The 26,230-nt window shown below is 49.0% G+C and overlaps 1 protein-coding gene across 1 annotated transcript; it reads right to left on the bottom strand.

Moving 5' to 3' along the window:
* Positions 1-973: 973 nt before the first annotated feature.
* TRIM25 (tripartite motif containing 25) lies at positions 974-26,230 on the bottom strand. Its single transcript, XM_017873113.1, has 9 exons — positions 25,557-26,230; positions 20,630-20,725; positions 16,397-16,630; positions 13,533-13,692; positions 11,210-11,275; positions 8,160-8,186; positions 7,756-7,839; positions 7,578-7,676; positions 974-4,207 (listed from the first exon to the last, which is right to left on the bottom strand). Exons 1-9 carry the CDS (start codon positions 26,151-26,153, stop codon positions 3,678-3,680), a joined length of 1,893 nt encoding a protein of 630 aa, XP_017728602.1. The 5' UTR covers positions 26,154-26,230; the 3' UTR covers positions 974-3,677.

The following is a 26,230-nucleotide window of genomic DNA, read 5'->3' as shown; positions in this document are numbered from 1 at the left end:
CCAATTCTTTAGACAACCTGCAATCCGCACCTCCTGGAACTCCTCCCCAACTGAAACAAGGATAAAATCCACTGGAGGACCCATTGCTGGCCTGAACTATTTTTGTTTCTTTTTTTTCTTTTAAAGCTTTTTATTATAGACATTTTCAAACATATACAACAGTAAAATGAATAATATAATGAACCCTCAAACCTCCATCCCTAGCAACTGATTATCCGTGTGTGGCTTACTCTGATCAATACTCCCCCGCTTTCCCCTAGCCCCCGCAGTTAAGATTGTCCCGCAGCAAAACCCAGACAGACATCCTATTGGTCTGAGAATTCCTTATCAAAAGCTTCCCGAAGAGGAGCTCTACCTGGGGCAGGACTAAGTGTGCTGGCTATAGGTCTGCAGAAATCTCAACCTTTGGGAGCCCCTGGGTGGGGACTGGGCAGGTCTCTGGGTAGTAGCCGTCTGTAGTGGGCGGCTCATCTGTTGACAACAGTATGACGAACAAATAGCATTTTCTTTTTCTTTTTTTTTTTTTTTTGAGACAGAGTCTCGCTCTGTCGCCCAGGCTGGAGTGCAGTGGCCGGATCTTAGCTCACTACAAGCTCCACCTCCCAGGTTTATGCCATTCTCCTGCCTCAGCCTCCCGAGTAGCTGGGACTACAGGCGCCAGCCACCTTGCCCGGCTAGCTTTTTATATTTTTTAGTAGAGACGGGGTTTCACCGTGTTAGCCAGGATGGTCTCGATTTCCTGACCTCGTGATCCGCCCGTCTCGGCCTCCCAAAGTGCTGGGATTACAGGCTTGAGCCACCGCGCCCGGCCTTCACAAATAGCATTTTCTACCCGCGCTACAATGCAGGAGAGAATGCCAAACACCGCTTTATTGCATTCAAAGCTTCTAAGGCACATCAGCCAGCCCTGGCCTTGTCTACAGCCGTGATTATCTTCTTAAAAGAGTTAACTCTAAAAAAATATTAAGCTCAAGAAATAATAGTTCAAATACTCCTAACTAATTAAAATCAATAGTGAGAGGCAGAATGTGGTAAAAGATAACATATTAGTATTATTGATCGCAGATCGATTTCAGAGTGCTTAAAACAGGAATAATCAGCTACCACATCTTGAAAAATACAAAGACTTGATCCTAACCTTTTATTTATCATGCCACACTGACTGAGACAGTCCCCAGTACCTGGGTCTAGGATAGTATTTCATGTTTGTGTTTCTGGGAATTTCTGATACTTCCCGGTGTACCAGAGTGTTTCCCTCACACATGCTAGCAGGCATCTCCTCCCTAATGGAACAGCAAGAGTGGTGAACAGAGTGATCCTCTACTTTCTCATCATATTCTGCAAAATGAGAAGTCAGATGGATACAAAGGTTCCTCCAACTCTAGGACTCCAGGGGTGTGTGGCGGCCCTGCAAGGCTAGGTTATGTAAGGTCTTACCACTGCAAACAGAATGGTTCAAGACAGCAAGGATGCATTCCTCAATTTACAACTCCAAAGCACCTTGCACAGAGCTTGGCTTTGGTTACCTACCTGACTCTCTTTTAAATAGAGGGTCTCATGCTTCCCTATCCCAAGCTGCACATTTGCCAGGGAAGGGGCCTTACTGTTGCCCTTATTTCTGCAGAAGAAAGCCAGAGCAGGAGCCATGGATTTATCTCTGGCATTCTACTCCTCCAAGCCCAGCTGTTTCCCAAGTATTAATTGGTTTCAGACAAGGCTTTCGTTTCAGAAAATCAAGGAAGATGCTTTTGATCATCTTCAAAAGCAGAGAAGACTCACCAAAGAACTTTTCTTCCAAGTAGTAAAGGAAGAAAACTTCTAAGGACCACATATCACCTATTGCAGGGATGTCTTTCCTACAAAGATTATTGCTCTCGAGGAACTGAAAATCCTTGTAAGGAGATGACACCGATCAGGTATGTACCTGCATGTCAGGTGTGTACCTGTAAGGAATATCAAGTGTTCTGAGCCTGCCTAGAGTGCCCTAGAGTTCCAGCACAAGGCCTGAGATGCATTACATTCTCAAATTTCCATATGAAAAGGTCTGGGGTCTCTACTTCCCCAATGGTGACCTCTTTTCATATTATAAAAAGCCTGACAGGAGCTCTCCTCTAAGCAAAGCCCAGAGTTGGACTCATTTCATTTTAAGAGGGTAAATTTCTCACATTCACATCCTGATGACATCAGGCTATAAGGAGCTTGGGGAAAATCCAGCAATCCATTCACTCCCGCCCCTTAGTGGACTGGGTTATTTTCACCGCACAGAAACACTGCAGGGAAAATAGCCACTTGTGTGACCCTCTTTAGCTCTTTCCCTCCCTGATCAATGTGAGCTTATAGAATTGGCTCAAACGAGGAAGGCAGTAGAAGGGACTAGGGCCTATAGAATTGGCTCAAACGAGGAAGGCAGTAGAAGGGACTAGGGCCAGCCCCAGGCTCTGACTCACGCGAGGGCCAGTGCTGGGTCTGCAGCCTGTGGCCAGGGATGAACAGGAATGTTCCTGTTCCCCATGAGGTTTGCTAAAAGACCCTTTTGGTGATAGGCTGACACCCCAGCAAGTGGCCTAGTGTGGTCCCTGAGGCAGCTGCACAGCCTGTCGGCGTGATAGCAGGCTTCAGGGATCCAGCTTAGCTGGCTGCTTGACTGTGCTAGCCTCAGTGGTACCTGCACTGTCATTCCATATCTCACAATCCAGGGGAGAGAGGCTATCACTGAGGAGAGTTGTCAGTAAGAAGGCAGGACACTCTAACACGAGCAAACCCACCAGGCTTCTGTTGACCCAGGACAGCATCTCCCTCGCCTGGCAGAGTTCCTTGCCCCTCAGCCAAGGCTATGGGAAGCAAGGCCTCCAGCAAAGCTCATGGCTGCCACCAAAGCATCTCTGCCAAGATGCTTCTCATGATACTTGGGAAGGATTTCCACCCAAACTGGATCAGGGTCACTGTGATCTTGAATCACAAATCCAACACAGGCTCATTCCAATCATGGTCTGAAGCCTTAGCTGAAAAGTTTCCTGTTTGAAAACCATCAGTGGGGGGCGATGGGTGAGCAGGGTAGGAAGGGAATGCACTATGTTCCAGTGGAGGAAGAGGGCATGCTTCTTTAGGAAACTCTGTTCTGGGTAGAGACTGCTGTGGATGTTTCCTCAAGCACAGCTAATAACCAGGAGATCGAGCCCCAACATGCGGGTAATGGAGGTTATATAATATTGAAACTCAATGACTTTGGAATTTTAAAAACATCTATAGCGAGTAATGAAAACACCAAGATCTGAAGGCTACCCCAGAGAGCAAAGGGGCAGCCTTCAGATCCAAGTGACCCAAGACAGAACCTACAGTAGCTATGGATTTTCTCTAAGAGGAATCGGGCACTCATGACTTCACTGCCCAGAGCTCTGCCCAGCTGCCCAGCAGCCTGGAGATTTCCAGAACAATGGGGAGCAAGTCACCCTGCTCTGATAGGCACCAAGGGGTGGAAATGCCACCCCACCTACAACACAATCACCCTCACCTCTTTCCTGGCTAAATCCCATATCCCACCCTCCCACCAGCTCCCCTCCCATGCTCCCAACGCTTGGCACCTCTTGGGGAATTCTCCAAGGAGAGTTCTGCCTGCTGCATTTTCACTAGGGTCTTGGGACCTCTGCAGGCAGTCAGCCCAAGTGTCTACAGCCTGCCTACTTGGGGGAGCAGATGGAGAGTGTGGCACCAGCAGAAAACACCCAGAAAGCCGGGTACAAAGCCTCGGTAAAGTCCACCTTGAACTTATACATCAGGTGGACCTTGTCGGCAACAGCGAAGAAGATGACAAAGCCGTGGTCACAGTTGAGAAGCACGCCCACCCGCGTGGCCTTGGTGGAGGGCAGGGTTTTCTCCACGTTATTGTGCCAGGCAGAGATCTTGGTGTTGAACCACTCCACGCACCAGGAGGCGCTGTTGCGGCCGAGCCTGCTCTCTGGGCCCTGCCGGTTCATGCTGCCGTAGCAGATGCCTACCCCACAGAAGTTGTTCTTCTGCAGCTCCACCTCCCAGTAGTGGATCCCCTTCTTGTAGCAGTGCAGGCCCAGCACCTGAGAGCAGTATGTGAACCTCTGGGGATGCGGCCGGTAGTTCTGAGGCATCTCAGCCACAGAAGCTACTGTATAGCATTCTGACAGAGCCACTTTGTTGTGGGCGGTGTTGTAGTCCAGGATGACTTTAACATAATCTGAGAAAACATCATCCCAAGGAATTAATTACAAGGGGCCCAAAGTGCTCTCACTTTTAGACCTTTCCCAAAGTGGTACTATTTATTCACTAGTTTTATCCATCCATGCACCCATCTACCCATTGGTCCATCCATCCACTCATCTGTCTATTCATCCATCTATCCATCTATCCATGTATCTATCAATCCATCCATGTATCCATCCATCCATCTATCCATATACCCATCTATCTACCTATCTATCCATTCTTCCATTCATCCATCTATCCACTTATCTATCCATCCTTCTGCCTTTGCATTTATCCATTCATTCATTCATTAATCTATCCACCCATCTATCAATCTGTCCATTTATCTATCCATCCATCTACCTACCATTATTCATCAGCTCATCTATCCATCCATTCATCCATCCATTCTGTCCAGCCAGCCAGCCATCTATCATCTATCAGTCATCCATATGTCTGTCCATTCATCCATCAAAACATTTACCAGGCAGCCATAGACTGACACCAGATTCTGGCAGGCAAGATAGCAAAGCCGTGAACCAGGAGAGCAGGTCCTGGCCTCATGGAGTTCAGCACTCCACCAGGCACGGCAGTCCTTCAGTAACAACACACCGCGGGCGAGATGCGCCCGGCCATGAGACTCCACTCTGCCCAAAAGGGTAGGCACACACTGTAGGGACACAGAGACAAGGCAACTGATGCTACAGTTGGGGAACATTTCACTGGCAGGCTGGAATTGGAGCCAAGTAACAGATGATGAGAACTAGACAGAGAACAGAGAAAGAAAAGCTGTTCCAGACAGAAGGAACAGTGAGGGTGAAGCCATGGAGTGCCAAGAGGGTTGGCATGTGCCGGGATTGGGGAAGCTGGGTAGCTGGGAACACAGATGCATCAGGAGAAGGGAAACATGATGGGGCTAGAAAGGGAAGGGCTCAGGAGTCTAGACTTTAACTGGTGGGCAGCAGGGAGCCAAGCGAGGTCTGTAAGCAGAGACATGGCCTGACTATATTCTTGGTGTGACACGAGCATGCCCTCCCTACCCTTTCTGCCATTTACAAGCAGTTCCAGGACATCTGAGGATTAAGCTCCCCTTAGTGTCGTCCCCATACTCAATCTCCTCTGCCTCTGCCCTTACAAGCGATCCTGGACCCATGGGAGATAGCTTATGGGGCAGCAAGGCAGACAGGGACAAACCTAGCTTGGGAACTTGGGAACCAAGAGACATGGGCTTTCACCCTAGTCTCTTTTGTTCCTACTCACTTGCTAGGTGGCTCGGGGCATGACACTTTTCACTGAAGCCCCAGTTTTCCCCCAGGCAAAATGAATAAGCTGGGGGTGGAAAAGGCCCTAAGTTGATAGAACTTTACTTTCCCGGCTTATGCGGCTCTGCCACAGAGTGCACAGCAGCTCCTGAAACGTGGTTCAGCACCGCTGCTAGCAGCTTGGGCAAGAGTTAGCTGCAGCCCAGGGCTGGTCTGGGCCTCTCATGCGGGGCAGGGACAGCGGCGGGCTACAAGAAGGCCAGCCCTGAGAAAGCAAGGGACCCACAGATCCCCACCAAGCCTGCTGCCGCTGCTTATGATAAAGGAAGGGCTATATTTTTCAGTGATTGGTTTTGGCCACCACATGGAAGTGGGTGCCACTGGCAGGTGCTGCCTGGAGTGTTGCACAGGGGTGCAGAGGAAACAAGACGGAAAGTGGGAGGCCCTAGGCCTGGCCTTGACAGCAGAACTCTACCCACTTCCAGGTTGGACAAGCTTGCAAAGGAGGGGTGGGTGGAAACCCCGGGGGTATAGTGGCTCAAGGGGCAAGAGGAGAGAGTGTCAGAAGGAGGAGGAATGCCACTGACAGGTGAAGCTAAATAAAAGCTGAAAGATTTATCCCTTGGATTTTGTGACACAGAGGACACTGATGACCTCAGAGCTGCCTGGGTCAAGGGCAGGACACAGGTCAGACTGCAGTGGCACGAGGATTAGACTTCAGGCTCCCACCTCGGCCCCACACTGCAACCCTGGGCAGCCAAACACCGAGATTCTGAATGAACCAGTCTGGGGGACAGCCTGGCATCAGGGATTTTAAAAGCTCCCCAGGATTCCAACACGTGGCTATAGCTGAGAGCCACCAATATAGACAATCTGCAGAGCTGCTTTTCCCCAACTGTCCTCAAAAGGATCATGGAGGAAATGAGCTAAACATACAACTTTCTGTGCTTGCCTGAGTCTGATCTTGTAGGACTGGAACAGGGCCCAGGAATTTGTTTTTTGGGGTTTTTTGTTTGTGTTTGTTTTTTAAGACAGAGTCTTGCTCTGTTGCCCAGACTGGAGTGCAGTGGCACAATCTCAGCTCACTGCAACTTCCACCTCCCAGGTTCAAGTGATTCTCGTGCCTCAGCCTCCCAAGTAGCTGGGAGTATAGGCATGTGCCACCATGCCCAGCTAATTTTCTGTATTTTTAGTAGAGATGGGGTTTTGCCATGTTGGCCAGGCTGGTTTTGAACTCCTGACCTCAGGTGATACACCCACCTCGGGCTCCCAAAGTGCTGGGATTACAGGCATGAGCCACCGCACCCAGCTAGTAATTTGTATTTTTAACAAGCATTCGGGTGAAAGGGAGGCAGGAAACAGAGCTGCAGCTGAGACAGTTTTGCTGGGTTTTTGTGATTTGGAGAGATGTAAACATGCTACAGATAGGCAAGCCTAGGTAGAGATGCTGAGGGTGAAGAGATGGGAATGGGAAGGCCTAAGAAAGAGCAGAAGATTCCAGAGAGCGCATGGGGAGCAGACTCCAGAGCCCAGGGCCAGGGACTAGCCTTGGGAAAGGGGCCAGGAGGCGAGAAAGGGGGCATGGTGGATGCAGATGCGATGACAGTAACAGAGCAGGGGGAGCCCCTTTTACAGTGTCTGTCTTTTCCGTGAAGCAGAAGGTGGGCGGGACAGGGAGAAGCCTGGAGCTATGGCCAGTGGGAAGTCTTGGGAATGGTGGCTCTGGAGAGTAGTGGGGAGGAGACAGGAGATGCAGGGCAGGTGTGCCAGCAATGGGACGCCCGGTGAAGGCTGGTGACCACAATCGCCCTGCCTTCTCTGCAGGGGACATGCAGGCGCCGACCCACAGAGAAAGGTGAGCTCAATTGGGCCAGACTAGACGGCAAGAGGGAGAGTCAAACGACCGATTGTGAAATCTGAGCTGGTTAGGAAAAGTAAAGAAAGGCACTGATGACTGGGAGAACATAAGGGAGCAACAAAGTAGAGGACAAGTGAAGGGGAGTGGCTGATACAGCCAGCCAGCGGCCTCAGAGAGCTGCACAGAGCGGCACAGAAGAGACAGAACCAGTGGAACCGCACGCCAGCCCCGAAGCTACTCACACTCCAGGAGCTCGGGTCTGGACTTGGCCAGGAAAGTCTCCAGCACCTTGGCCTTGAGAGATGCTGAGTTCAGATGCGAGCTGGTGGCTTTGGCTGCAGCTGGGAGAGGAAACAGAGAGCGATTTGCAGAACAAACTCCGAGTAGACAACCCAAAGCTCCTTGCCTGTGATAACTCACCCTCCGAGACAGCTTCTTTCAAATCCACTAACTGTTCCGGGGCTCCAAATGTGGGAAGCTTGCTGGGTGAGGCAGGGACAGAGGCTGGGGGTAAGGAAAGAGAAACATGATACAGAGCAACGGGATGGCCTCTACTCCCTTCCACACGGATTAAGACCTGCTTCTACAAACACACGCCTGAAGAGCAGGGCAACACAGGGGACACCAGACAAGGCTAAAGTTACCTTATTCATCTCATTTATGCTGTCCTCCCCTCCAGCCTCAGGCCTGTTGCCATTACAGAATGGACTCATATAGAACCCACCACAGAACCCTGATGAGCGAGGTCAACTCTCGCTACCAGCATTTAGTTCTGTGCTCGGGCAGTCTCAAGAAACAAACAGTTGCAGAAATGCATAACTTACGAGGTTTCTTGGATTTCTTTTCCTCTTCTGCAAAAGAAAGTTTTCAGAATTAAGATCTTTTAAGGCACAACATAATGACATTTTCAAAATAATAACATTCATGTGCATGAATTTGATCCAGACAAATAAAAGGATGTTTTAACTTGAAAAATAGAAGGAGTCAGCAGGCAAAATGAATCTATAGTGATAGAAACCAGCATGAGCGGTCGTGGGGGCAGGGACCGACTAATAAGGAGCATGAAGGAATTTTCTGGAGCAAGGGAAATCCTTCATCTTGATTTGGATAATGGGAACACATGTATGCATTTGTCAAAATAGATCTAACTGCACATTTAAGATTTACTGCAGGGAAAAAAGAGATTTACTGCAGGTAAATCATATTTCCATAAAGGAAAAAACACAAATAAAAACCAAATAGGGAATCAGAAAAAAAAAAAAAAAAAAAGCTTGCCAAGCGCTGGGTGCACAGTGGCTCACACCTGGAATCCTAGCACTTTGGGAGGCCGAGGTGCAGGGATCACTTGAGCTCAAGCATTAGAAACTAGCATGGGCAACATGGGGAAACCCCATTTCTACAAAAAAAAAAAAAAAAAAAAAAACTAGCCAGGTCTAGTGGCACGCACCTGTAGTCCCAGCTACTTGGGAGCTGAGGCAGGAGAACTGCTTGAGCCCAGGAGGATGAGGCTGCAGTGAGCTGTGTTCTTGCCACTGTACTCCAGCCTGGGCAAAAAAATGAGACCCTGTCTCAAAAGAAAAAAAAGAAAGAAAAGAAAGAAAAAAAAAGCTTGCCAAATCTTTTAAAAATATCTGGAGTGTCTACCAGCAGGAACTGAGTTTGGCTAAAATCGTCATTCTCAAAATCTGGTGCCCAAGCCAGCTGCAGTGGCATCACCGGAGAACCCCTAAAAAATGCAAATTATTGGTCAGGCACTGTAGCTTACTCCCACAATCCCAGCAATTTGGGAGGCTGAGGCGGGAAGACTGCTTGAGGCCAGGAGTTCAAGATCAACCTGGACAACATTTCAATATCCCATCTCTACAAAAAAAAAAAAATTGTTTTATTTAGCCTGGTTTGGTGGCACATGCCTACAGTCCTAACTACTCAAGAGGCTAAGGCAGGAGGATCACCTGAGCCCAGGAGTTTGAGGCTGCAATGAGTTCTGTTCGCACCATTGCACTCCAGCCTAGGCAAAAGAGCGAGACTCTGTCTCTTAAAAAATAGTAAATGCAAATTCTTGGGCCCCAAGCCAGAGCCACTGAATCATAAAGGTTGGGGGGTGAGACCAGCAATCTGTGGCGTACAAGCCCTCCAGGTGAGTCCAAAGTCCACTCAAGTGGGCTAGAAGATTCCAGGTTCCTTCTTTGCCACCTTCCACAACACCGGAACAAAAAAGGGTGTTTTTGAAATCATATCTCTGCCCACCTGCAGGACACCTGACATCACAGATAAGCCCCGCTCTCTCCTATTACCCTCTACCTCCGCACCAGACCTCTGTCACACCACGAAGCCCCCACTACCGCTTCTCCTACTTCAGAGTCACATACTCGCCATCGCTCACTCTCTGCCCCATTTCCTCACCTTCTGCCACTTTCCCACCTACTCCCTGTGGACCAGCATCCTGGAAGGCCCAGGCTGTGACATCAGTCTAGGGCACAGGCACCTCCCTCATCACCTACCCTTAGACATCTTTCTGCACTGGGACTAGTCCATTCCCTCCTCCCCTATTTCCCCATTTCAGCCTACAGGAGCCTCGATTCATTCCCAAACTTTATTCTCCAGGGTGTCATTCTGCTGTGACAGGAGGATCTCACCTCACCAGGGAACACACCTGCCTGCTGGCCAGCATCCCCAGCTCATTCATTCATACCGAGGGAGGAGCTTTCAGAGGAAGGTGACTGCGGAAGAACACAGGCCAACAGTACTTTTCCACTTGCTCTTTCATTCCCTTTTCACACAAAGTACCCTTTGAAGTTTTCCGGCCCAGCTAAGGGCTCTCTCCTCCATCTGCACCAGGCATCCTAGCCCTGACTCTGTTCCATTCCGGGACCGATACCACACTCTGCCTGCTACAGGAGACCTAAACACTAAGCACAAGCAACAACAACAAAAAAGAGCAAGCCCTGGCTCTCTCATCCCCCCCAACACCAGCAGTGTGCAGCCAGCCCTCCTGGGTTCACACTGACTTTTCAGGGAAGCAATGACAGCTAACATTTCAGTGGTATATGGACATCTCAGCGGTATATGGACATGTCAGCAGTATATGGACATCTCAGTGGTATATGGCTCATAAAGAGCTCTCACAGCCAGTGTCCCCTCATCACTCACAATCATCCTGTGGTCTCGATATCACTGTTGTCCACGTTTGCAGAACAGGATCACTCTTTTCCCCAACCCCTATGTCAATGGCAGGTGCCTGCCCAATGAGGGGGATAGTACCCCTAGGAGGGCAAAAATGGATCCTTAGGGGAGGGGAGTAAAAAAAGATTACTCTTTTTATGTGTAAAAGCACAGAACATAAACAGTTATGCAGTAGATGGGAGGTATTAAAATTTCATGGGTTGTAATTAGGAAAAAAATTTTCTCAAATGGTTCAGGGGATGAAGCAGGAGGAGGGCAATAGTAAGAAACCAAAAAAAAAAAAAAAAAAAAAAAAAAAGGTTGAGAAACATGGTAATAGCAGAAGCCCATTACAACCCAGAGACTGAACGCTGCTGAGATGCCAAGGAGGTTTAGCCTCCACCCTTCCCGGACCACCATCAGTCTCCTCACCCAAGGCTCTGCCCAGGGACTTGGGTATAGTAAATATTTCTCAAAACAAGCCAGCTTCCGGCATCTTGCCATTCCAGGCAGCCCAAAAATGCAATGCTGATGGACAGGGGAGCTTCTGCCACAGCCTTGCAACCCCCTGCAGTGGGAACTACCGCCAACTTCTTTCCCACTGAGGTCCAGGCTCCACCATGACTTGGGATGGGCTGGAAGTGACTTGGCCAGAGCCTGGGGAGGCCACAGCCAATGCTGTTGCCATGGAGACAGGGGTGGGGCTACTTACTGGAGACCTTCTTCGCAGGGCGTGTGGATTTCTGTGTGGACGCTGGGTCATGCTCTCCAGGGTCACCTGTGTCACAGAAGAAGGGCCCAGTGTGTGTGGCTCCTCTCACTGACCTTAGAAGCCAGCTTTGCCATGGTTCGCTGGGCAGGCAGAGGGTTTACACAGACAGCCATTTCCTCCAACCTTCCCCATCCCATCCTTTACAAGAGCTACAAACAAGGTGATCTAAGAACCAGTTTGGTGTGTTCCCTCTTTTCTCTGACTTAAAATGTAGCGAGGGTCAAGTCTTTTTTCCACCAGCACCCAGCTCTGTGGCCTCTGGACTTCTCTGAGCTTTGGTTTCTTCGAGCACACAATGGGGATGACTTCACCTTGCTCATGGTTGATGTGACTCCTGAATGAAATCAAGGTCGTGCAGCGGAGGCTGGGTCAACACTTGTTCCTTTCCCACCGTTCTTTCTCTCCCCTCCTCCCACATACCAGCCACCTATAGCTTTGCCCCCACGCAGCACTTCCACAATGGGGCTGCACCGCCACCGATTTCAGAAGCCCTTCTGCAAGGACACTCGGCAGGCCAAGCTGAGATTCAAGTCCAATCCTGGGCTACACAACAGAGATTTACTATGGGCCAGGCTCTGTGCTAGGCACTAGGGAAATAGCGTTGAAGAAAAATCAGGCAGGCCAGGCACAGTGGCTCAAGCCTGTAATCCCAGTGCTTTGGGAGGCCAAGGCAGGAGGATCACTTGAAGCCACGAGCTCAAGATCAGTCTGGACAACTGAGCACGACCCTGGCTCTACAAAAAAAAATGTTTAGGCTGGGGCCAGTGGCTCACGCCTGTAATCCCAGCACTTTGGGAGGCTGAGGCAGGCAGATTAGTTGAGGTCGAGAGTTCGAGACCAGCCTGACCAAAATAGTGAAACCATGTCTCTATTAAAAATATAAAAATTAGCCAGGTGTGGTGGCACATGCCTGTAATCCCAGCAACTCGGGAGGCTGAGGCAGGAGAAATGCTTGAACCCAGGTGGCAGAGGTTGCAGTGAGCCGAGGTTGGGCCATTGCACTCCAGCCTGGGTGACACAGTGAGACTCTGTCTCAAAAAAAAAAAAAGAAAAAAATTTTTTTTAATTAGCCAGGCAAGATGTTGTGTATCTGTAGTCCTAGCTAGTCAGGAGGCTGAGGCAGGAGGATCGCTTAAGCCCAGGAGTTTGAGGTTACAGTAAACTATAATCACGCCATTGCATTCCAGCCTGGGCGACAGAGCAAGATCCTGTCTCTAAATAAATAAATAAATAAATAAGCCACAGCCCCTGACCTCATAGAGATCACAACCTAATGGAGGAGACATATGGGGATCCCGAGGAAGAGTGCGATACTGCCCATGCAAGAGCCCCAGGAGGATGATAAGGACCCCGGGCCCAGTCTGAGGAGTGGGAGCAGTGGCAGGGGAGGCTGACTATAAATGTAATGTTTTGGAGATCTTTGAAGGGTGAGAGGAGTTAATGAGTGAAGATGGTGGAGTTCAAGCCTTCTGGAGAGTGGGGAAGAGCAAACACAAAAGCACTGTGGCAGGAAGTTTTGCATATTTGAGGAACTGAACGCAGAGAGATGCACCAGAGGAGGGTGGAGAGAGATCTTGGGCACCTTGGGGCTACAGAGAGACCAACAGGGCCTGAGCTGGCTTCTAGACCAGGGTCAAGGGTTTGGTCTGCATTAGGGAGTAATGGGAAGCCTAGTGAGAGGGCAAAGCAGAATAGGTCCCAGGACATGAGCTCTGCAACATGAAAATATCTCTCTGGCTGCCGCAGCAGATGCAGAGGGTTTAGGAAGCTGCCACAGTCATGGGGCGACAGGTGATGGCAATGGAGAACAGGCAAGCAGCACTAGGATCAGCAGACTGAGTCAGGATATTGAAAGAAGTGAAATTTGGCAATGGATTGGATATGGGGTAATGAAAAGGGGGTGTCAGAGGAATTCTAGATTTCTCCTCCAAAAGAGCCATTCCCCCACCAAATACAGTAACAAGCCCTAGCCCATTCAAAACCCATCCAAGTTGGCCTCAAGATCACAGGTCAAAAGAGCCTATCTGTTCAGAAAGTCCAAGCATGAACATCAAGTCCCCAGAAATGCTTTAGGAAAGATCCTAAAATGTCAGGATGAAGCAGACTCCCCACCAGCCTCCAGACGGAGGGCGGATGTTTCAGGAGCCCTGAAACTCAGGCCCCAGTGCTCGGGATCATGCCCCAGTCTCCCATCCCAAAACATTGAGGGGACCCATCGGGTTACAGGGCTCCACAGGGGCAGCACAGGGGCTGCTAAGGTCACCTGAGCTGGGGGTGGGCTCCTGGAGCTGCCTGATGCACTGCTTCAGCTCGTTTTTGAGGTCTAAGGTGCTATGGTAGATGCCTTTTATCAGCTTCTGGTTCAGTTCCACCTCGGGGATGTAGACTGGCTTTGTTGAGATTCCTCGCAGTTTTGATGCTTTCTGAAACATGCCAGGGGGTTAGTGCAGGCAGCTCTGGTGAAACTGGGACCTGGGCTCAGTCTTCACCAACCGCAGGAAGCTCTCCCCTAGGCCCATGAGTGCTAAGTTCAATCAGCCTTCTCAAATTACAGGCCAGAGGTCACCAGGAGTTTAAATAACACTTGAAGACACAGTAATCTGGAGCTGGAAGGGACCCCAGAGGTCACTCATCTTACAGATGGGGAAACTGAGGTCTAGACATGGCTGGTAGCCTGCCAGGAACTCCACCAGCTAGGGGCACAGACATAGCTGGAACTGAGGTCTTTTGATCCCCCAGGACGATGTTCATTCCACTTTTCTAGTGAGGGTGGAAAAGCACAGGAAACTCTGGACCACTCCAATCCTAGGGGAACAGCTCTAATCACACATTCTGGTAACAGACAGGAACATCTCAAGGGATGTGGATTCCAGCCTGGGAATATCTTATGGGAAAGGAGAGTCTTCCTGGAAGTCCCAAACTTTGAGAAAAATAGGGTTGTACAGTATCAAGAGGCCTACATGTGCACTCAGATCCTTCGAGTACTCGGGGCAGCTACTCCAATAGACAGGAATGAGCACTTGGGATGAAACTTAACGCCATCCAGACTAGGCATGCATCAGGCCTCAGTGCACAGAGAGAAGGTTCCCATTCACTTCTGCACTGTCTCCCCACCCCCTGATCTGAACAAGGAATCTAGGCCTTTTAGGGAGAGCTGCAGGTCACTCAACCAATGGGGCACACCACTATATGCCAAGCACTCTGCTATGTGCTGGTCAGATTTGCAGGAGGATGAATGGGGGTAATAAGAGATGGGTTTACAGTCAAAACAGCCAGGAAAAAATGCACGTCTGAAACAACATCACCCAATGCTACTGTAGAAGCAGTGTGGCATGCTTGCGAACACCGATATGGCATGACAATGGGATCCAAGGCCCTGGAAGGATACGACTCACTAGGTAAGAATGCCCGGCATGGCATCCCACCCACACCCACTGTGTCTGGGGAACAGTGAGTGCACAGGGCATGACCCAGGGGTGGGTGATAAGAGATGAGGCTGCTGGCACAGGCAGGGCCCAGTCACCCAGGACCCTGCAGGCCGTGCTAAGGGACATGAGGCCAGAAATAGCAGGGGGCCCATGCTTTAGAAAGATACTTTGATACAGTCTGGATGTTTGTCCCCTCCAAATCTCACGTTGGAATGTGATTCCCAATGTTGGAGATGGGGCAGGGTGGGAGGTGTTCGGGTCATGGGGGTGGATCCCCCATGCATGGCTTGGTGCCCTCCCCATGGTAACAGGTAAGTTCTTGCACAAACTAGTTGTTTAATGGAAGCTGGCACTTCCTCCTCTGTCTCTTGCTCCCTCTCTAACCCTGTGACATGCCTGCTCCCAGCTTCACCTTCTGCCATGAGTAAACGCTTCTTCCTCACCAAAGGCCTCACTAAAAGCCAGACAGATGCTGGTGCCATGCTTGTACAACCTGTAGAACTGTGAGCCAAATAAACCTCCTTTCTTTATAAATTACTCAGTCTGGTTGGGCACAGTGGCTCACACCTGTAATCTCAGCACTTTGGGAGGCCGAGGCGGGTGGCTCACCTGAGGTCAGGAGTTCGAGACCAGCCTGGCCAACATGGTGAAACCCTGTCTCTACTAAAAATACAAAATTAGCTGGGCGTGGTGGGGTGCACCTGTAATCCCAGCTACTCGGCAGGCTGAGGCAGGAGAATCACTTGAACATGGGGGCACAGGTTTCAGTAAGCCAAGATCACGCCACTGCACTCCAGCCTGAGCGACAAGAACAAAACTCCATCTCAAAATAAATAAATAAAATAAATAAATAACTCAGTCTTAGGTACTCCTTTATAGCAACGCAAAAGGGACTACTAACACACACTTCCAGGGGCTGCTGGAGGAAGGATGGGAGGAAGAGGTGGAGTGTGTGTGGTAGGCAACATTCTAAGATGGCCCTCAAGCCCCCGACCCCAACTGATGTATATACCCTATGGAATGCCCTCCCCTTGAGTATGGGCAGGACGGTGAATGAAATAGGATATCACTCCTGGGATTAGGTTAGGTTATATGGCAAAGGGGGTGGAATATTGCAGGTGTAATTAGCATCTCAAATCAATTGATTTTGAGTTCATCAAAAGGGCAGTCATCTGGGGTGGACCTGATTTAATCAGGTAAAATCCCTTAAAAGAGGGATTGCCCCTTTCTAGAGGAGAAATTCTCATGCTGGCCTTGAAGAAGTCAGCTATCAATCTGAGAGACAACCAGCAGGAAATTGGGGGGGGGGGGGTGGGCCTCAGTCCTACAACCATAAGGAACTAAATTCTGCCAACAACCACATGAGCTTGGAAGACAACCCTGAGCTCCAAAGGAAACAGCCTGGCCATCCCTCGCAGACTGTAGCCTGGTGAGACCCTATGCAGGCCACCCATAAAGCCATGTCCAGATTCCTGAGCCAGAGAAACTCTGAGAGAATAAATATACATTTTTTGAAGCCCCTACATTTGTGGTAAGTTGTTGCCCAGCTCAGAAAACTAATACAGCATGTGTCTCAGGGATGCTTCCAGTGACCTCTTCCAGTCCCCAGCTCCTTGAGGGCCTTATCATCAACAGCATGATCTCAGGCAAAAAAAGAAAAAAGAAAAAAAACATTCAACAATGCCTTGTGGCGACCCACCTCCAGAAACTCGAACTCATCCCCCTCGGTAAGGCCCCGTTCAATCTCCTCCTTCAGGGTCTGGATCTCACTCTTCTTCTTGAGGAGAATCTGATAAATGGTGTCAAACTTGGTGTTGACCCTCTTCTCCTCTTCCTTTATCTTCCTTGTCGAGGTGGACTCTGAGGCGTCCAAGAGAGCCTTCATTTCCGTGTATTCTTGTCGTAGCTGCTCCACCTTTCTGTTTGCATTCATCTGAGAGGGCCAAGGCAAGAGGACACTCATCAAAGGGGCAAAAATGCTAAGGCTGCAGCCTCAAGCGCTGGTGAGATGTGGAGTTCCAGGAACTCTTACCTGTACTTTGTGGGAGAACAAACTACTTTGGAGAGCAACTTGGCAATATCTAATAAATTTGGAGGTGCTCATACACTATGACTCAGCAACTCCAGTCCTAAGAATCTATGCTACAAAAAATCGCAGCCACCTGCCCCTGAGACATGCATAAGAATGTTCACAGGCAGCATTGTCTAAAGTAGCAAAAACCTGGAATCAACCTGAACATCCATCAGAAGAAGACTTGATGCAAAGACTGGGAGCTATTCATAGGACGGACTGTTAAACAGTTACAAAAATTAATAAACTGGAGCTATGCCTGGATAAATCTCCATGACAGAAAAACTTGCAGAAGAAGATCCACCATATGATGCTCTTTCAACAAAGCTTAGAAACAAACAGAATGGTTATATGCACAAAGAAACGTGTGGGAATGAATAAATAAATTCAGGAGAGTGGTTACTTCTGGAAGAGAGGAAGGGGGTAGAATAAGGAAGAAACAGATGGGAGGGGCTGCATCGATGATATTTTATTTCTTAAGCTAAAGGTGATTCATGGGCAATTTTTAAAAATAAAAGTCAGCAAGAGATCAAGACCATGCTGGGCAACATGGTGAAACCCTGTCTCTACTAAAAATACAAAAATGAGCTGGTTGTGGTGGCACACACCTGTAGTCCCAGCTACTTGGGAGGCTGAGGGAGGAGAATCGCTTGAACCCAGGAGGCAGAGGTTGCAGTGAGCCAAGATGGTGCCACTGCACTCCAGCCTGGGAGACAGAGCAAGACTCTATCTCATAAAATAAAATAAAATAAAATAAAATAAAATAAAATGAAACAAACAAAACAAAATAAAAAGTCAGGATGCAGCTCTGCAAAAGTTCTAGAGAATATCATGCTCTAGAACTGTACTTTCCAATAACATAGCCACTTGCTACATGTGGCTACTGAACACATGAAATGTGGCTAGTCCAAGCTGAGACTTGCCATGAGTGTAAAATACATACTGGCTTTCAAGGGTTTCCTACCAAAAAAAGGAATGTAAAATACCTTAAAACTTTTAAATTGATGATATGATAAAAGAATAATACTTAAGATATACCAAATTAAATAAACTGCAATATTAAAATTAATCTCAGTCAGGTGCAGTGATTCATGCTCATAATCCCAGCACCTTGGGAGACCAAGGCAGGAGGATCGCTTGAAGCCAGGAGTTCAAGACCAGCCTGGGCAACACAGAGAGACCCTTTCTCTACAAAAATAAAAAAAAAAATTAGATGGACTGTATTCCTAGATAGTGGGGGGTGAAGGGGGTAGGCTGAATCAGGAGGATTACTTGAGCCCAGGAGTTCAAAGCTGCAGTGAGCTATGATTGCTCCACTACACTCCAGCCTGGGTGACAGAGTGAGACCTATCTCTAAAAAAGATAGATAAATAAAATAAAATAAATCTCATGTACTATTTAAATTAACTTAAAATTACATCTGCACTCCTACTATATTTCTGCTGGACAGCACTGCTTTAGCAGCTGCAATTTTGTTTCACATCTTGGGTAGCCTCAATAGCTGCTATGGTTTGAATGTCTCCTGCAAAGCTCATGCTGAGACTGAATTGCCATTGAGGTGATTAGATTGTGAGGGCTTTGCCCTCGTGAATGGATTTATGTCCTTATCACAGGGTTTGACCTCCTTTTTCCTGTCCCGCTCTCCTGCCTTCCATCCTTCTGCCATGGATGATCCTCACCAGATGCTGGAAGCATGCTCTTGGACCTCTCAGCCTCTAGAACTTTGAGCCAAATAAACTTCTCTTCTTTGCAAATACCCAGTCTGTGGTACTCTGTTATAGCAGCAGAAAATGGACTAAGACAATAGCTCAGAATTAAACATAACAAAGAGAAAAACACACAAGAAGGACAGTAGACTGGAAGAGAGGAATTCAAGTATTTCTTCGTCAATTTTTTTTTTTTTTTGAGATGAAGTTTCGCTCTTGTCACCCAGGCTGGAGTGCAATGACATGACCTCAGCTCACTACAACTGCTGCCTCCCAGGTTCAAGTGATTCTCCTGCTTCAGCCTCCCGAGTAGCTGGAACTATAGGGATGCACCACCATGCCCGGCTAATTTTTTGTATTTTTAGTAGAGATGGGGTTTCACCAGGTTGGCCAGGCTGGTCTTGAACTCCTGACCTCAGATGATCCACCCACCTTCGCCTCTCAAAGTGCTGGGATTACAGGCGTGAGCCATCGCGCCCAGCCTTCTCTGCCAATCTTTTACTGTGCGACTTCTAATGTGACTACAAGTGTCCCCCAGCGTTCATTTTCCCTTTTTTCCTTTTGGTAAGAGAACATCCCTGGAGTTTCATCTGAGCATGTGGCTACTCAGACTACATTTCCCAGCCTCTCCTGCAGCTAGGCTAGGTGATGTGACAAAACTCCTTCCAATGACCCATGCCCAGGAATGATATGTGCAACACTGTATCACTTGTGTAAAGGAAAATTGCTTATTGTCCTCCACTTCCTCTTTGTCCCTTTTCTCACAGGCTAGAACAAAGATGTAATGGTAACTCAGCTTCAGCCAAAGAGGTTGGGACAATACCTTGTAGAATAGTAGGGTAATAAGAAGGGAGAACCCTTAATCCCTGAATGATCACATGAACCCTTAGTCTGGGTTACTCATGTGTGGGTTTGGACTGTCAGTTGGCAAAATAAACTTCGATCACATTTAAGCCTCTGAATTTTGGTGTATCTTTGTTACAGCAGTACAGCCTGCCCTCTAACAAATACAGGTACTTTCACGTGCATTCTTTCATTTGTCTCACAATCATCTTCAGAAAGTTGTGATTCCATTGTGCAAATTGGGAAACGAAGGTTCGAAGATCTGTCAACATGACCAAAGCAACATAAGCTAGTATGTGACAGAGCTGGTATTCTAACCTAGATCTCATCTAATTAAACCATAACTGCTGCAATAAAACTGGGTGCTGCAGCTCTGAAAAGGGGTAAAAATCTGATCTTTCCATTTAAAAGCAATTTAAACGTATAGAAAATCTGAAAAACAGGGGGAACAAAACCATTCCTAATTTACCACTCCAACACTTCCACTATGATCCTTCTATAATATTCCCTTTCAGTTTCTTTCCACGCTGTCTGTAATGGGTTGAATGCCGGGCCCCCAAAAGACATGTCCATATACCAGAACCTGTGACTGTAATCTTACTGAGGAAAGAGGTCTTTGCAGATGCAATTAAAGATCTTGAGATTCGATCATCCTAGATTACCCAGGTGCTCCCTAAATCCAGTGACAAGGGTCCTTATTGGAGATGGAAGACACTAAGGGAAGAAGAGACAGATATGTGAAGACAGAGGCAGAGATTGGAGGGATGCAGTCAGAAGCCAAGGAATGCCTGAGCCACCAGAAGCTGTAAAAAGCAAGGAAAGGCTCTCCCCTAGAAACTTCGGGAGTGTGGCCATGCCAACATCTCGATTTTGGACTTCTGGCCTCCAGAGCTCTGCCAGAATACATTTCTGTTGTTGTAAGCCACCAAGTTTGTGGCAATTTGTTACAGGAGCCCTACAAAACTAATATACTTCCTTTTTGTAAATAAATGCAATCCTAGGAGGTATATACTTTTGCTTCCTCTTTTTCTCCCACTTTATATCATAGTCATTTTTTTGAATTACTACTTTTTAACCCTAATTTATAATGATTTCCCCCACAGTTGGGCTTACAGGTAATTTTCAGTTCGGGTTTGCAAAGGATCTCTCTCCGACACACAGCTATCTGCATGCTTTGCAAGGTTGATGTTTCATCCTGACACCGTGAGTGCACCCAACACCAGCCTTGTCATGGTCAGAGCCACGCCTGTCCTGCCTGGAAGGCAAGGAAAGCCACAGGGCAGGGCTGGCCTCGGAGAGCCCTGCCACTCACCCGCACATCCTGCTGCCTGTTTCTCACATCATCCAGCGCTCTCGACGCCCCGTTGATCTGACTGTACATGACAGTTAGTTTGTGCCTCAGGGTGGCCTGCAGGGAAAACAAATGAGGGTGAGAATGCACCTCTTCAGCCAAGCCCCACCAGAAGCCATCCCTGGATCTATCCCACAGGATAGATTCCTTCCTCTTCCACTCCACCCAAGTCTTACCACCCCAAGTTCTGTCACCCGAGCCTTGCCTGCTTGGAGCTTTTTGAAGTATTCTAATACTTACTACCTCCCTTCATCCTTCTCAGAGGACAGTACAGACCAGGGTTCCAGTCCCAATTCCCAGCTGTGTAACTGTGTCCTTCATCTCAGTTTTCTTGGACACAAAATAGATAGAACTGTCCCCAGCTCACTGGGATATTGGGAGGATTAATTGAAACAATGTAAGTACTCAGCCCAATGCCTGGATCTTAGGAAAAACATACTACATGTCAGCTTATATTATTATGAGTTTCTTCTCTAATTACCCATTTTACAGCCAGTGAAACTCAGGCAAGGAAGACAGCAAGGTGGCCAAGCTCACACAGGAATAGAACGAGCTGGGACAGCTGCTTCGGTAATGGCAGGTGGGGCCACTCAGACCAGTCCTCCCACTGCAAACAACCAGGAAAGCAGTCCAAATAACGGGGCAGGGGGGAGATCTGCTAAAAGACGCTGGAGAGCCAATCAAGCAGAGGATTAAGAAGTCAAGGTTCAGGAGAAGGGGGAAGGGGGCCCAGAGAGATAAGCCTGATATCAAGGATGTTCACTCCAGAGGCATCTGCCAATCCCAGAACAAAGCTGGGAGCCTTTGTCAGCTTCACAGGGCAGGGAGACAGAAATCAGAGTCCAAGGCTCACTGTAGACTGGGACCACCAAGGGCTGGGAAGATGAATCAGCCAGCCAGGCGCAGTGGCTCATGCCTGTAATCCTAGCACTTTAGGAGGCCCAGGCAAGTGGATCATTTGCGCTCAGGAGTTCGAGACCAGCTTGGGCAACATGGCAAAACCCTGTCTGTACTAAAAATACAAAAATCAGCCAGGCATGGTGGTGCACACCTGTAGTCCCAGCTACTTAGGGGGCTGAGGCAGGAGGATCGCTTGAATCCGGAAGGTTAAGGCTGCATTGAGTCGAGATGGCATCACTGCACTCCAGCCTAGGTGACAGAGTGAGACCCTATCTCAAAAAAAAAAAAAAAAAAAAGATGAAGCAGCTCACAGGGGCTGAAGCCCAGCCACAAATCTGCTCAATCCTAGCCACCTCCAGAAACAAAGGCAAACTGTATATGAAGGAAGCTAATATCCTCATCTGATTTCTATTAATTTTCATAACCAATATCTGAGTCTCCTACCTCTTTGCTCAGATGAAATAATGGGGCACAGAAACAGGAAGGCAAATCACCACCGCTGCAACAAGAGCAGCTAGTATTTATTGTGCACTTACTGTATGCCAGGCACTGTTCTAGTGCTTTTCCTGTATTAACTTACTTAAAGCTAAGAACAACACTATGAGGTAGGAATTACCCAGCCTTTACAGACAAAGACACTGAGGCATGGAACAATTAAGTGACTTGCCCCAGCTACACTACTAGTAACTGGCACAGCTAAGATCCCGATATTAAAATCATAGACACATGTCCAAAAAGAGCATGCTGGAGATTTCCAGAAAAAAACCATTTCCTTCCCGAAACTAGCAGACTCAACATACTCTGGTCCTCTCTTCCACTTTTCCAGACTCTTCAACTCCACCCAGGATATTCTGGGCGGAACCTGATTTTGAATCTGGATTTGAACAACCCAATGACAGTCACATGTAGGGGTTTGAGGCAGGGACCAAGGCCACACTAACTCAATCCGAAAAGCCCAAGCTGCTCATGATGTTTCAAACTTGACCTCTGTGACACTGCCCTTCGACCTGGCCTCTAACAGTGGCCAAGATAAGGTGTGGGCCAAAGACCAGGCCTACATACATCCGGCCTTGCTGGCCTCCGAGCAGGAAGAGACCTCATAACTCATAACACCCCAAGGCTGCCAACTGCTTCATTTTCAAGAGCTGCTCATAGCACTACACCCTGAGCCCGGTATTTTGAAAGATTTGATGCGCCATTAATCAAACATATGCAGTAGTACTCTCATCATGAATGGTGCCCACATGACTCCAGACCAAAGGAAAGTGACCCAAAAACTTTGGTAGCAGCAATAATCCCCTAATCAAAGATAAAGGACTTTTTGAAATTCTGAGGATCCCTTCACAGACTGGAGACTTGGGTCTTCCACATGGGAGGCACCAGAGTCTCGAGTCCGCCCATACCAGTGGCCAAGACAACCCAACCCCCAAGGCCAAGGGCATTGCCCAGCTGAGACTGGCTCTGCCAACAGTGATGGGCAGCAGTAGCAGGGCTCAAAAAGCAGACCTGTTATAGGACTCAGCAAGTCAGGACAGCAGGGCAGGTGTTGGCAGAGGAAGGCCTGTTGTTAGGAATAAACAGCAGAGTTTAGGCCAGGCTCCTGGCTCATGCCTGTAATCCCAGCATTTTGGGAGGCTGAGGTGGGAGGATCCCTTGAGGTTGGGAGTTCAAGACCGGCCTGGACAACATAGTGAGATCCCGTCTCTACAAAAAATGTTTTAAAATATTAGCTGGGTGTGGTGGCACGCACTTGTAGTCCTAGCTACTCAGGAGGCTGAGGCAGGAGGATCACCTGAGTCCAGGGTTTAACGTTATAGTGACCTATGATCACGCCACTGTACTCCAGCCTGGGTGACAGAGTGAAAACCTGTCTCTAAAAGAAAAGATTAAAAAATGTATATACATGGGCTGAGCGTGGTGGCTCACGCTTATAATCCCAGCACTTTGGGAGGCCAGGGCGGGTGGATCACAAGGTCAGGACTTTGAGACCAGCCTGGCCAATATGGTGAAACCCAGTCTCTACTAAAAATACAAAAATTAGCTGGGCATAGTGGCACACGCCTGTAGTCTCAGCTACTCAGGAGGTTGAGGCAGGAGAATTGCTTGAACCTGGGAGGCAGAGGTTGCAGTGAGCTGAGACCACACCACTGCACTCCAGCCTGGCAACAGAGCAAGACTCCGTCTCAAAAAAAAAATCTGATTTTACAGCCAGGCCCGGTGGTAGCACATCTGTAGTCCCAGCTACTCAGGAGGCTAAGATGGGAGGAGCACTGAGGCCAGGAGTTCAAGACCAGCCTAGGCAACATGGTGAGATCCTGTCTTTACACAAGAATTTTTTAAAACTTAGCCAGGTGCGGTGGCTCACATTTGTAGTACTACCTACTCAGGAGGCTGAGGCAAGAGGATTACCTGAGCCCAGGAGTTTGAGATTACAGTGAGCTATGATCACCCCACTGTACTCCAGCCTGGGCGACAGAGTAAGATCCTGTCTCTAAAAGAAAGAAAAAAAAAAGCCAAGTTTATAGCCAGGCATGGTGGCACACCTGTAGTCCCAGCTACTCAGGAGGCTGAGATGGGAGGATCCCTTGAGGCCGAAAGTTCAAGAACAGCCTAGGCAACACAGCAAGACCCTGTCTCTAAAAGGAAAAAAAAAAAAAAAAAAAAAAAAAGCCAAGCTTATATGCTACACAAAGCTGGATGCAGACCCCCAACTCTGACCTTGCTCAGGCTACTGTCTCCTTTGACAACACGAAGACGGGGCTTGTTCTCCCTGAAGGTGCTGTGAGAATGAAATTAAATCAGGCCATGCTTTGGATCTTAGGCTGATATAACAAAAGATGGTTTGATTTCAGCCTCTGCTTTGAGTCCACAAGGGAAAGGTATGATCCCCAGACAACCTAAAAACATTGCAGACCTGAAAGACCCTTAGGAATCCACCTAGTCCCACAGCTTCACTATACTGGTTAGGACCCAGGTCCAGGGGCCAAACCCTGTGCTCAAAGTCACACGGCCAGGACAGAGGACACTATGGTGCAAGAGTGTTGGCTCTCCCTGTGGTTCTGATCCAGTGATTACTGGGAGGCTCCCCACCCTCCCTCTTAGGCCTCGAATAACAACCCTTCCTGATCACACGAACTCTCCAGCCCACCAAAGGCTTTTGCTTACATGACCTCAAGCTTCCTGGACTGTTTGGTGCTCCAGACTCTAGGGACCTGGATATGAGGCTGGTCCATGGGGAGAAATGCAAACTATGAAATCGAACCAACCTGGGTCGCAATGCCTGCATGGCCATTTACTGTATTAGGTCAGGCTAAGTTCATTTCTCTGGACCTCAGTATCCTCAACAGTAAAATGAAACTAAATCACATCCACCTCCTGGGTGCTACCAGGACTTCGTGAGGGAACAGAGGTTACCTCCAAGGTTCACAGTTGACATTCAAAACCCTCTACTAAACACCATCAGATGGTGGGGCGCAGTGGCTCACGCCTTTAATCCTAGCGCTTTAGGAGGTAGAGGTGGGCAGATCGCTTGAGCTCAGGAATTTGAGACCAGCCTGGGCAACATGGCGAAACCTCATCTCTACAAAAAAGTAAAAAAATTAGCGAGCCTGTGGTCCCAGCTACTCTTGAGGCTAAGGTAGGAGGATCCCTTAAGTCCGGGAAGTCAAGGCTGCAGTGAGCTGTGATTCTGCCACTGCACTCCAGCTTGGGTGAGAGGGACGAGACCCTGTCTCAAAAAAATAAAAATAAATACCATCAGACAAAGACAGGCTTATGGCAAGCAACCTAACCTGTCTTCATGGATGATGGCAGAGGACTATATGATCTCCCAGCCCCTTTCTAGTCTGACATTGGAGATGCCCTGGTCTCGAATTCAGGCCCATCTCCCCCAGGGCGTCCAGAGTGTGGCAGAGAGGCCCCCGGTGGCCCCTCTGCATCACCCAGTAGGCCCAGGCTGCCCTCTGCGCCCTCCCGGGCCATTCCTTACCTCCAGGTTGGCGCTGGCCTGGCTCAGGGACGCGGGAGAGCAGGACTTATGCTCCACCAGGCAGATGTGGCAGATGCACTCGCCGTGCTCGGGGCAGAAAAATTCCCGCAGCCGGTTGTGCTGGGAACATTTGCGGCGCAACAGGTCGCGAACGGGAGACTGCAGCGGGTGGTCCTGGAAGGCGGGGCTGTCGAAGTGCGGCTGCAGGTGCTCCTGACAGAAGGAGGCCATGCACACCAAGCACGTCTTCACGGCGGCCTCCTTCAGGCAGTGGTCGCAAGCCACCTGGGCACCCAGGCTGGGTGCAGAGGCGCGGGCGGGCGGCGTCCAGCCATCGGCGGGTGGCTCCCGGGCCAGCTCGGCCTGCAGGAACTGCTCCACCACGTTGCACAGCACAGTGTTCTTGTGCAGCTGTGGTCGCGCCTGGTAAACGGCGCGGCACTGCGGGCACAAGTATGGGGCGCCCTGGACGGCCCACGTCTCGTTCAGGCAGGACCCGCAGAAGTTGTGGCCGCACGGAGTGGTGACCGGCTCCTTGAAGGGCTCCAGGCAGATGGAGCACGACAGCTCCTCGGCCAGGGGGCACAGCTGTGCCATGGTGCTCCCAGGGGTCGCGACGCGACTACTGCAACCGCGCTCCGAGGCTGCCGAGGAAACGAAACCTAGCCCGGGAA

This window comes from Rhinopithecus bieti, unplaced genomic scaffold, assembly GCF_001698545.2.
Source record: "Rhinopithecus bieti isolate Rb0 unplaced genomic scaffold, ASM169854v2 scaffold_7870, whole genome shotgun sequence".
Lineage (NCBI taxonomy): Eukaryota > Metazoa > Chordata > Mammalia > Primates > Cercopithecidae > Rhinopithecus > Rhinopithecus bieti.
Note: the sequence above shows the minus strand (reverse complement) of the source record. Positions and strands in the feature narration are given on the sequence as shown.

Coding starts and splice junctions, on each gene's coding strand:
- TRIM25 (XM_017873113.1), bottom strand. CDS start 26,153: ATGGCACAGCTGTGCCCCCTGGCCGAGGAGCTGTCGTGCTCCATCTGC. Junction 20,726..25,556: donor AGGCCAGCGCCAACCTGGAG/GTAAGGAATGGC, acceptor TTTTCCCTGCAG/GCCACCCTGAGGCACAAACT. Junction 11,276..13,532: donor GGAGCCCACCCCCAGCTCAG/GTGACCTTAGCA, acceptor TCTGTGACACAG/GTGACCCTGGAGAGCATGAC.